This window comes from Centruroides vittatus, unplaced genomic scaffold, assembly GCF_030686945.1.
Source record: "Centruroides vittatus isolate TY-2023 unplaced genomic scaffold, ASM3068694v2 contig_726, whole genome shotgun sequence".
Taxonomy (NCBI): domain Eukaryota; kingdom Metazoa; phylum Arthropoda; class Arachnida; order Scorpiones; family Buthidae; genus Centruroides; species Centruroides vittatus.
In genome coordinates this window covers 859,084-872,074 of record NW_027122463.1, presented here as the reverse complement: position 1 = coordinate 872,074, position 12,991 = coordinate 859,084, and the positions used below count along the sequence as shown (strand labels likewise).

Genomic DNA, 12,991 nt, shown 5'->3' with positions numbered 1-12,991 from the left:
CAAAAAAATTATTATTTATCCGTGAAAGTCTTGTATATATCGAAAATCGATATATACAAGACCTTCATGAATATCAATATATCAATTTTCGATAATCATCATCTGATAAATCAATGTTTCCTCCAAAACTGAAACAGATTTATCGATACATTAATATGAGGAGAGGTCTTCTCAATTCCATTCTCAGTACAGGCCCTGAGACATATCTATTAATATGAAATACCTGCTTAAACTAGAACAACTGTATTCCCTCAAATCTGTCCACTAAAAGATCGTCCCAAAGCAGAAAAGCAGAAAAAACACTTGGTCCATTCAAAAAATTAAATAATCTAAAATAATTATTTAATGAAGATGCTTCAAGTTTAATAAATAATTTATTAAAAATAGAGATTTTAGCTCTTGCATCAAATAAACCTTTATTTAAATGATAGGAAAATGTGCCCTGTGAAGAAAAATAAATACCTAGAGATTTAAAATTTGGCACAATTTCCAGTTTATAGTTTTCTAAACTGAACCGATCTTTTTTCTTTTTTTATTTAAAGTTTTCCACCTCTACAAAAAATCATAAGCTACTCAACCAAACAATCGCCATAAACAATCGAGCTTCAATCTAGTCTAATCATTTGGTTGAGTATCTATGTATCGGGCTTTGGGATGTTTAATATATGAATTAATTGTCAATTGATTATCAGTTTAAATCAATCTTGATTTAAACTGATTATTAATCAATACGTTATTTACTGAATGATAATTTTATTGAATGATTACAGCATTTAATACCACTGACATTATTCAATGTATTTGGTGAAAGTAATGACTTGGCTTGTAAAATAATAAGTTACTATTTATTTAGTAATTAATTTTAAAAAATTTAAGTAGAAATCACAAAGAATACTTTGTTTTTGTATTTTGCAAAATTTAATTTATTATTTATAATTTATTTAATCATGTATATCACAAATAACTAACTAAAAACAGTTAAACTGATCTTACCTGTCTCCTGTATAATCATTTGAACAATTGCACTTAATACCATCGTCATATGTATGGTAACAGACACCATCATTCTTGCAGGGTTTTTTGTCACATTCATCATCTTGGCAATATCGACCTTCATATCCTTTTCGGCAATTACATTCAAATGATTCTATTTCATTTTCACAAGATGTATTATGTTTACATTCATCTTCCCAACAAAGAATGCATCCAATATGCTCATTTTTATTACTGATTATTTGAAAATTGGATTCATTATTTGGATATTCTTTAGTTTTAAAAACTGGTAACAACAAATTATTTAATCTGACTTCATCCATGCATCCTCTAAAACCATCATTATTAAGAAATGATCCTAATATTATATCATTAAACATTTTTTTTCCATAATCATTTTTTATTTCCAATGTAAAATTAGCATCAATAAGAAGTGAAATGTCTCTATCTTTAAAAGTTACTGTCATTTTATGCCAATTTCCATCTGAAATATTCTCATAAGATTCTGAAATATTAACAACTTCGTTATCAAAAGTTAACCATTGCAACAAGAGAGAATTATTCAAGATTGAAAGCAATAAACTCTCATTGGAATAACTAATATTCATTAAATTTCCTCCATCCAGTGTTCTATAGAGAAATGTGATATTATCTACAGATTTTAAGTCTTTTGGTTTCAAATGTATAAATGTGTTCTCTCGAAAAGCAACTGAAGAAACACCTGAAAAAGTAATTCAGAATAATTATAAAATATAAAAAAATAAATTTTATTGATTACAGTCAATTCTCTAGTGATATTTAGCAGAACTTGAATAAATATTGTAGTAGAGAGATTTATTGTTATAATGAGAATTTTTATAAAAACTATCCCCTTCCTCACTTAACATTGTCAGATTACAAATAAGGTTATTTCTACAAAGTTTTAAAAATATTGGAACAGAAAAACACATATTACTAATTTCCTCTACTACAATATTTAATTGAATTGATAAAAGTCTCTTTAAACCAAACAATTGCTTTAAACGGTAGACTTTCTTACAGCTTATACAGGCATTTAAACACTTTTATTGTTTCACTACATATGCATTTTGGTCCAGTGTTTTTCTTTCTGGTCCCTCCTCAGTGCTACAAAATAAATTTATTTATTTAACAAACAATGGGAGGGACCAGAAAGAAAAACACTGGACCAAAATGCATATGTAGTGAAACAATAAAAGTGTTTAAATGCCTGTATAAGCTGTAAGAAAGTCTACCGTTTAAAGCAATTGTTTGGTTTAAAGAGACTTTTATCAATTCAACATATTGTGCAGCTGTCATTACAAAATTCAATACAATATTTAAGTTATTTAATAAATTTTAAAAAATTAAACAGAAAAAATTTTAATGTAAATTGTATTACAGTAGTATACACAGGTCTGACAACCAATCATTCAGCATCTAAACAATTCTCTGAAAATTATTATATTGAGGGAAAGAATTATCAAAAAATTACCATATTTTAAAATATAAATTTAAGTAAGACTGTCTAATTACATCAATTTTAAGTTGTTTTTAAGTTTAAAGATATAACTGCTACATAATTGAAACCATATAATTGCTAGTTAAAATCAGCAAGTAAATTATTTTTCAACTGATTTTTAAAATCAGATAACCTACAGATTATCCATATGAAATTATAGTATATGATATGTCTTAAGATCAAATTTGATATCTTCCAATGACAAAAAATTTGTGTGTTTTAGTTTTCTACTTCATGTCAATGTAATATTTATTGTCTTTATATCATATAATAGATTTTTTGTCACATGTGATGATAAAACTAGAAACACAAAGTAAATACAGTGGGTGATCGGTTAACAAACACAATCCATTCCAAGACTTTGTTCGCTATCCGAATTGTTCGTTAACCAATTATTGGTTTACCATAGGTTTTTATGGGAATTTGATAAATTCATTCTGGAGACCCCAAAAAATAAAAAAATATATACTTTCTTACTACATTTATTTATATGTAATAGTAAAAATACATATATACACAGTCGTGCATTTTTATTAGTCATGTTTTTACCATTTGTGGGGGTTAAAGAATTTGTCCAGTGTTGATTCTCTCTTCTCCAGGATTTTTCAGACGTAATTAATAGTATTGTAATTGTAGAGATCCCTAAGTCTATTAACTTCAAACTGGTTTGGATGCCATTCTAAGACACTGTTCTGATGTCTTCCCACTTCTTTAATAGATGTTTAATAGCAGATATCGGCATTAATCCTCTTTTTCAGAAAAAAACATATCTCACCAAGTTTCTTGGTGTTGTTCTGTTATTAGATCAGTTTCAGGTTTCATTATGAGCTCTTCAATGTTCTTTATTTCTCAGATGTGATTTTTGTTACTCCTTTAGCTGCTTGAATCATCTTAATTATACAGATAAGATTGAACTGCAGCCTACTGTAGACCTGTTCAAGTCATACTGCCCAGCAACATCAGACATCTTCAGCCCACTCTCTACCTTTGCTATTATACTGTCACCTTTCAAAAATAAAAACCTACACAAAACTTAATGCGTGCCCGTCCGACAGTCTCGCGAATACTATAAAAGAATTGTTTCTGTCAGAAAATAAAAGGCTGGAATTACAAGAGAGAGTTTCAAAGTTTGGAGGAATACTATCCGATCAGTATATACAGGGTTGAGCATTGATGTCAATGTCTCCCGCACTCCAAAGTATCGAATTGTTGCCCGAAGACAAGGGAAGACCAATCAGTATTCATTATTTTATGTCACTTCTTGTGTTTGTTCTGTGAGGTATTCATTATCCAATTTGTTCATTAACCGATCACCCACTGTAATAACAAATAACATAATTTACTTACATTGATAACCTTCATTCATATTATGACATCTTGAACCTGAAGGGCATTGTGTTTCATTTAAAGAACATGGTTGTCGTTCAGAACAATTTTCACCTCTGAAATCTTCTGAGCATACGCATCTGTAAATAATTTCGCAAATTAATAAACATTCAAATTAAGCAATAATGAATTCTGAAATGAATTAAGGTCAGATGTAAATATAAATTAATCTTTAAATAGCAACACAAAAAAACTTAAAATTGGCATTATAACTAAATCTACATGAACTATTAATTATACTGAACAAACCATCATTAATAAAACAGAATTTACAAATGAATTTCTTCATAATGAAAAGTCTCTGAAAAACACAGAAAATTTAGTAAATGAATAGTGAAAACATAATGTACTGTAATGTTTCTCTTTTAACTTAGCTCCACTGATCTCTTAAGCTAATAGCAGTCAGTTAATTGAACAGATCAAAATTTGTGTAATAAATAAAAACTTAGGAACTACAATTTATCACAAACCTACATATCAATACATTCCCCTTTATACCAGTACAGTCATTGGGTACATGGGTACAGTCGTTCTTTAATCAATACTCTGGCTTCCACACATCAGTCTAATTTAGTCACCACCAGAATGCATTTAACAAAGGAGACTTTAATTGTGTAGTCTTAAGTTTTGAACCATACCTGCATAAACTTTACAGTAAGATTGCTAGGGATTTAAATTGATGTTAGCATATAAAAGAAAACCCAACATTTCCCCCTCTTATCTAATGCAGATGCGAGAGCCGAATGTGGCGTAGGAACCTTTTGTTTGACGTTTGTTTTTCTACCAAAAATTTAGAGAAAGACAAAATAGAAAAATTTAGTCAAAGACAATTAAACCTGTTTCCCACAGACTTGTTTCCTTGTTGAAGGTGACACATTGAATGTGTCACCCAGAACCTACGAGTGAAAGGTTAACTATTGGCCCCGATGTACTAAAATTCTAGCGAAGTCATGGGAAAAACCCAACTCGCTTGTCATCACCTCCCCTTAATAAAAAGGAGGAAGTGATGACAAGCGAGGCAGTCGTCATCAACACAATTTCTAAAGTTCACAAGTGATTCACTTCCGGTTCGCTGTCTCTCATCTCATCTCATCTCTATCCCAAATCCGATCACCTGTGTACATGGCCGCTCGCATGATCGAATTAACATGCCATCTTGGCTTCTGTGTCACCTGGGACAAGGTGGTGTCAGTCCTGACAAGGTACCAAGGAGGTACTGACCCTCCGGTCACACACAGAATAATGTGGATGACGCTAAAGCACCTTATTCCATTACAAGATGGACAGTTTAACACATGATTGTTGTAAATAGAATCTACATACAGATCTTGCAAGCCAGAATATGTGATCACAAATATGACATGGCCATGAGGAATTCCAACAGAGCGCTTGTCCATTTTGCCACTGAACATGAGGTTTTTCCTGCTGAGATGAAGCCTCACTTTTACACAAAGTCTTTGACCAACATGATTTACAATCATTTGAAGCATTAAAAATCTATACAGTATAGTTGAGAAGAAAGGATGTTGCATTAATTCTGACAGCATCACAGTACTGAAAGCATGGAAATATTTTATAGATTCACACATAATTTAATGTTTTTAATTTTATTATTTAATATCATGCCACGTAAAGAATTGAATCATTGAAAGTCTTTCTTTTATTTTTATGCTTTAAACTCTGCATCATGACACATATCAAACATATTTTTGAATATATGTTTACCATTAATACAAATTTAATTAAATGATACTGGGGATATGATGACTCCACATGAATAAACTGATTAGTAAACAACCACTTAGGTTTTCAAGAGACCAAGAAATATAGTCTATTAAATAAATGGTTAATCTGTTCAGAATGTTCATCATTCAATTATAAGGATGTAGTTTAATGAACTTTTGAATTGCAGCATTTTTAAATCAGTTATTCCTGTAATTTGAACATTCATTAAACTACAACAGTCTGATGATAGACTGACGAACCTTCTGAAAACATTAATCTTTAATAAAAAGTATTTTCCAGCTTCTTGAAATCTTGAATGTTTTGTTAATTGAGTTATATTTTATTTTACTATCATTAATGGAATTGGAATTTTAAACTGTTAAAACAAAATCAATGCTTTACTGAAACAGATTTCATAAATTAGTATCATTATATTAATTATTCTTAAAGATAATGTTATTTTATTATTGATAATTAAATTTACAAACACAAAATCTTATTAAGCAAGTTTCAGAATTACAAAATAAAAATTTTATCAAAAACAATTGATAATAAAAGTCAAAAAGTATTTAAATAAATATTTTCTTACTGATAAGCATTCCAAATATCTTTACAAGTACCACCATTCTCACAAGGATAAATAAATTCACATGGATCATCTGATATTACACCTTTAATTACATTTTCCATACGCACTTTCCCAAGGGTTTCGGGAAATCCAACTGTATCTGAAGAATTAGTTGGCAAATCAAAGAAGACGACAACTTTTTCATTCACCTATAAATTTTATAGCAAATATAGTTCAATAATGAATTAAAATACTGTTAATCAAATTCTGTATACTAAAGTTTCTTCTACATTAAAATTATTTGAATTTTCTTACATAAAATAGAGTAAGGCCGCGACTCCACTAGCGTAAAAACGGCCGTAAAACCCCTCTCAATAAAAGCTTTTAATCATGTGACCTAGTTGCGTTTGCGCTTGGATTGCAGTGGAGGTCTGGCTAGTGAAGTTTTTACAGCAATGGTGCTGTCAAAGTTATGCCTGTATGGTTGTATACATGATATATCGATATAAAGACAATGATTATATTCTACAAGCTTTTTTCTGTACTATAATTACAAATGTAGTAAAAATAATATCTTTACTTTCATATATTAACTTTTATTATCATATTATTAAGATAATATACAGCACTTATAAGCTTAGCTTTTTTATAATATACTCCTGTAAATTGAAGGATTTTCCTTTGGCCGTCCATATTGCATTTTAGGCATCCATTGTTATAATCGGGATACCTCTTGTTGTAGATACATGAATACTTTCGGATGTTTTTGACAACTCTTTCCAGATCTATTCTAGAATAGCCACGAGAGAACATACGCAAAAGCTTGTTTTCCGCCATTTTTGCACTGTGTCACAATTACCTAGATTTCACTGATTTCTGATTGGTGGATGGTACAGTTTTACGGCCGTATTCGCTTCAAAAGTTGAACACTGCTCAACTCGCTTTTACGTTGGTTTTACGACCTGCTCAAATGTAAAATATCATGGTCACGTGATTAAAAGCTTTTATGGCGAGGGGTTTTATGGCTGTTTTTATGCTAGTGGAGTCGCAGCCTAAGATTGCAACATTGTATGTTAAAATCTTCAAATTATAAAATATTGTTAATTTTTAAATTCCATTCAAAAATTGTTATTATTTTTAATACATTTTCATTAGAATAAAATATTATTTCTATACAATTTTATTGATAATTTGTGAAAAATGGAATTATTTACTGAATTTATGTAAATATTACAACTGTTACTTGTTTTAATTACTTCAAATATCAAACAAAACAGCTAGATTCCTTTATTAAACTATTCAGGCTAAATAATTACCAAATAATTTGGTAGAAGTTAGACAGTTAAGCTTAAAAACAGGAAAACGCTTCATAAAATATAAATTTCAAATCACAAATAAAAATTATTGCTTAGAACAAAAACAGAAAAATCACATGATTAATAAATATAATAAGTACTGTACATGTGTTAACTGTATTACTACATTTAAAATAATCATAAATTGTTAAATATTTACCCTCATGTCACTAATTATTCCTTTAAAAAATCCTGTATTAGTACCAGAATATATACTAAAGCCATTATCTCTCGAATGAATTGTAGTTAAATCATTAGTTGTATCAAAAACTTCACGTTTCTGTCTTCGACAATTAGAATATGATCCAATATACAGAATATTAGCTTCAAGACGTGCAGTTTCATTAATAAAGACAACTTCTCCACTTTGTGTGTCATTTATGTAAGCAACTAATGCTGAGCTATTCCTAACAATCTAAAACAAAATTTTCATTAAACATTTAATTTTGTTAGTGATAAATAACATCAAAAGTTACTTTGAAAAATAATGTATCGACTTACTTGTAATAAATAATATTCACCGTCATCAAATTTCCTCGGAATAGTAATAATATTTTTCGAAGGAATACCTTTAACTTTTAATGTAATATGAAGATGGCTACTTTTAAGGAAGGCTTCTAAATAAGAATTTTGCGTCTCGTCCAAAGAATTGGTTACAAAGTATGACGAATTTGATTGAGAAGAACCTAAATGAAATAATAATCCGTCATCCTTTCTGGTTCTAAATATAAGGCTCACATTAACTTGATATTCCATAGATTTGGTATCGTTCTCATTAATTTGGAGACTAGCACAACCACGAGAATTGTTAGGACTGAACGTTGCGGGAGAGTAACCTATAATAATAAATTTCAAATTTAAATTATTATTAAAACATTATAACTCTTATATAAAGTAATATTTTATTATTTTTTAATTATAAAAATTATTTCTTCTTTGTTAATACACAAAATTATAACAGGAATTTTGAACTAATAAAACTTCAACTTTTATATTATGTATTTTAGTATAACTGCAAAAGATAACTAAGATTTGCATATAATTGATTGTATTCAAGAAACAACATAGAAAGGAAAAATAAATACCAAATTCATGATTATTTTTCTTAATATAAAATTAATTGAATGTTTTATTTAATCACTTCTAATATCAAATTTCTTTTTTGAAAAGTTTTTGACAATATTCTATCATTTTAGACAAAAAATGTCAAAGAAACATTCAATATTCTTAAAATTTAAATTTTATGTACCATAATTTCATGCAAATAACTCACAGATTATGTGATTAAAAGTCAATTTGAAAGCAGATTTAAATTATATGATAATTTAATAATTTATCTGTCAATTTTAACTTGCAATTATAAACTCATTCAACAGATTTTCATTTGTCTAAACGTACTAGTGGTATTTTTAAAAAACCACAACTGCACACACGTCTTTCTTGCCTTATCTTCAGTTAGCATCCATTCATTTTCTGTAAGCTAATTCAAGTTTTAATTGATAGTAGACACTCAAATTTGTATCTTGAACTTTATAGTTGATAACTTTATAGTAGATTGGTCCTCTCTACATAATGATTCAAATATTAATTCTTAATTTTGCTGTTGTTACAGAAAATAAAAGCTTCTTGATTAACCATCAAATCCATTGGTTAAATATTAATTGTGTGCAACTTTCTTAGTAAAATTAACAACAATATCAATGGTAATTACTTTATTTACAACTTATTCTTTATCCATTAGGGCAATCATAATCACACCATCACACTACCATCTTGAACTTGTCTTGATTCCAAATATCAAGTATTTTACAAATATTATCGACACTAAAATCTTTTCCTACTTAATTTTTCTTTATATTATTTTAGCATTTACTGTTATAATCTTTTGGTAAAAATGGAAATGAAATAAAACGATAAAAATATTATAACTAGTCAGCAGTCATTTGTATTTTTATCACGTATGAAGCATTCTCTCTCAAATATTCCATTTCAGTTATATTATAATTGCATCTATAGTAAATTGCTACATAAATTAAATGAAAAAACAGAAGAAGAAATGTTTGACACAAGATCTTCTAAACTGTATACTAAAAATTGTCATGTTTTGATGAATACTGCTGAGACTGAGTAGTATAAAAGTTTTATTTCCATTCTATCTACTTTTTCTTTGGGATATTTGCTGGCATGGGTTACACATGAATTATCTACAGGAAATTACGATAGTCAACAAGACTAAATTGTTTTATTTATTTTTTTAGTGACAGAACTAATGCCACACTAAAAGCACAAAGCTTTTGTATAAAGCTAAATAGAAGTAAAAATAATAAGACTCAGATATTAATTTTAATTACAGCTATATATTTTTGTAGTTTTATAATGTATTTATAGAGATTTTATTTTCCTAGATCAATGCATATTAAAAAATACTTTCCAGGCAGGATAATAAAATAAAATTAACCATTATTCTAAGGAATAAATTATACTATAAAATTAGGTAGTTCATTTAAAGAAAATGAAACCCGAAAAATTTAAAAAATCCTACAGAAAATAAGTAGAGATGGATTGTTTTATGTAATTCAACATATGTAGATTTAGACTTACATAAAACAATTTCTGATGAGTGCAAAAAACAAATCTACAAAATTTTACAAAACAAACCAATAATATAAAACACTACCAATTGTGAGAAAACATGCTAAACTGTGGCCTGTGGAAATTCAAAGCTGTCTGTATGGTCTATTTTCCTTAGTTTATGTAAGTTACATATGCTAGCTGCTGCATTTGTAAGGCATGTAATAAAACATGGCTCCAAGTTACATAAAAAAACTGATATACACATAGGGTTGGGAAGTAATTCATTCACCTGCATCAGAGACTTTCTATAAATAAAGATTTCAAAATGTCTGAAGTATGATAGTCAAGTTTTTTAAAAAATCAACAAATATTAAGTTACATCTAAGATCAATAACTACAGGGTTGAAATGAAAGTTTGTTCGAGTATTTACATAATCGCTTGTTTGTGTCTTTCTGTCATGTTTACCAAGCTTTAACTTGTTTAGGTAGGCATTACATATATTTGCATATTTAATATATAAGTCTAGTTACAGTTATTTCTTAAATTCTGTTATCTTTTAAGAAAATACACATTAAAAGATAAGATGATGTAATTTCAACATATGCTCTATTATTTCTGAAATGGAAAAAATGCAACAAAAACTCAAAAAAAAAAATGTGCTGTACATGGGAAGAATGCAGTTACTGATTAAACATGCCAGAAATGGTTTGTGAAATTTAGGGCAGAAGATTTTTCTCTTGGTCAGGAAGGACAGCCCTCAACCATAGAATATGAGTCCATAATGGCTTTAATCCAAAATGATTGACATAGAACAACACGAGATAGCTGGCATCTTAAAAATATCCAAAATGTGTGTTGTCAGACATTTGGCTAGCCTTGGATACACTTCCCATTATGATGTTTGGATTCCCCATCAGTTAAGTGAACAAAATCTTACTGTGTGTGTTTGTTTGTGATTCATTTTTAAAATGCAATGATGATGATCCATTTTTAAAGTGATTAATAACAAGTGATGAAAAATGGATTGTTTAGAACAGTAATCAATGCAAGAGTTCTTGGAATAAGCCAGGTGATCTGCCATTGATGCAACCTAAAGCTGGTTTGCATCTCAGAAAAGCACTGATTTCAGTTTGGTGGGTTTGAAAGAGGGTTGTTTATTATGAGATTTTACCCAACAACCAAACAATTAATTCCAATAAATATTGTCTCCAACTGGAGAAACTGAAGGCTGTAGTGCTTGAAAAACATTCAAAACTTGCAAATCAATGGGAGTGATATTCCATCAAGATAATGCACATATCCAAAAACATAATGAACATGAACCAAAAACCTTTAGACTTTGACAGAGATGCTTTGAGCCACACTGCATATTCTCTGGACATTGCTACCTTACACTAGTGTCTTTTTTGTTCATTGCAGAATAATTTAAATGGTATAGAATTTCAATCTTTAAAGATATAAAAAATCACATTGATAATTTCTTCAATCAGAAACCCACCCAATTCTACACAAATGTAATTAAAAAGTTACCCATCAGATGGTGTAAGGTTATTGAACAGAAGGGTAAATGCATCATGGATTAAAGTTTTTATTTATTGATATTATAAAATAGTTTATTTTATTTCTCTTTAAAAACTGAACAAACTTTCAATTCAACCCTATATAAATTCTCAAAAATGTTCACTCATAATATATAAAATATAATAAAGAAAAGTTTTGAATTATTGATTGATTAAGTAATGTTTGTTTAAAAATAAATTACATTTTAAAAATTTATGTAGAATATATAACAAAAATATATTTGATGCAATAAAATATATTGTATTTTATATTCAAAGACAAAAATGCTGAGTTTCTGAAAGCCAGAAATTATTTATTTTAGTAACATTTTTGAGATAAAATCATCTCATCATTAGATCACTTTAAATATATATTTGATTTTGTTTTGATGTTTAATTTGATTTGAAATTTATCTATGTTTAGTACCACAGTTTGTTTTGAATTTAAATCAACATATTTAATGCATTCTGTTTGTTCTGTTTTATACTTAGTATTCTTATGCTGAGTATCTATTTGTTTTGTCTTGATTATATTCTTAAAATGTTAGTCAAATAAATTACCTCTGGCTCCTAAAATCTCTTTTAGTGTTTGTCTTTAAATATAAAATAAAATAATAGAGTTGTTAGCCATGCTGAAGATCAATTAGTTTAGAACTAAGATTTAAAAAAAAATATATTATAGTATGGATATTCAAACTCCTAATTTAAAATCTGTAAACATACAACAACTTTTTAAAACATAATTTCATTAAAAGCATGTGATATTGTGCACCAAACATTTTCAAAGAGCAAAGTGTCATTGAAAAATATCAAAGTTGTTAGTCTTCAGTGTTCTTGTTTTTAATGATAGTTTTTAAAGGTTTTGTCTATTGTATTTTTAGAAATTTTTTAAAAATTGCACTTTTAGTTTTATGATTTTTCAAACTTCTTAAGCTTTTAATATTCAAGACAAATAAGATACATTCAATATGTGAAAAAATCATAAAAATTTATTAAGGATAAAGAGATGCTTATCAATCCCAGTTTCTTTTTCCACTCACTTCCTTTTACTTGTATATCCAATGAAACTTCTTGTTGAGTGTGGCTTTTAGTAGAAACTTAGTTTCTACTAAAAGCCACACTCAACAAGAGATATTCTTTCATACAGGGATATGCATTTTGAGCACTTTTTTGTTCCTCTTCAGTCCAATTTCTTAAGAGTACTTCTTGTTGAGTGTGGCTACTGAAAAAACAACTATGTAAGTTTCACTGAATACAATTATCAATTCCATTTTCAGATCCTTGCTCCGAACAAAGAAGTAAAAATTTACA

The 12,991-nt window shown here is 28.4% G+C and overlaps 1 protein-coding gene across 1 annotated transcript in view; it reads right to left on the bottom strand.

Annotated features, from left to right (window-relative positions):
• crb (crumbs) overlaps positions 1-12,991 on the bottom strand; it is a 59,435-nt gene that overhangs the window by 7,398 nt on the left and 39,046 nt on the right. Inside the window, exons 13-17 of the mRNA XM_067277012.1 lie at positions 8,048-8,382; positions 7,707-7,961; positions 6,213-6,400; positions 3,860-3,978; positions 994-1,714 (exon numbers count right to left, since the gene is read on the bottom strand). Of these exons, the coding sequence (XP_067133113.1) occupies positions 994-1,714; positions 3,860-3,978; positions 6,213-6,400; positions 7,707-7,961; positions 8,048-8,382 (1,618 nt within the window). The remainder of the gene's footprint in view (positions 1-993; positions 1,715-3,859; positions 3,979-6,212; positions 6,401-7,706; positions 7,962-8,047; positions 8,383-12,991) is intronic.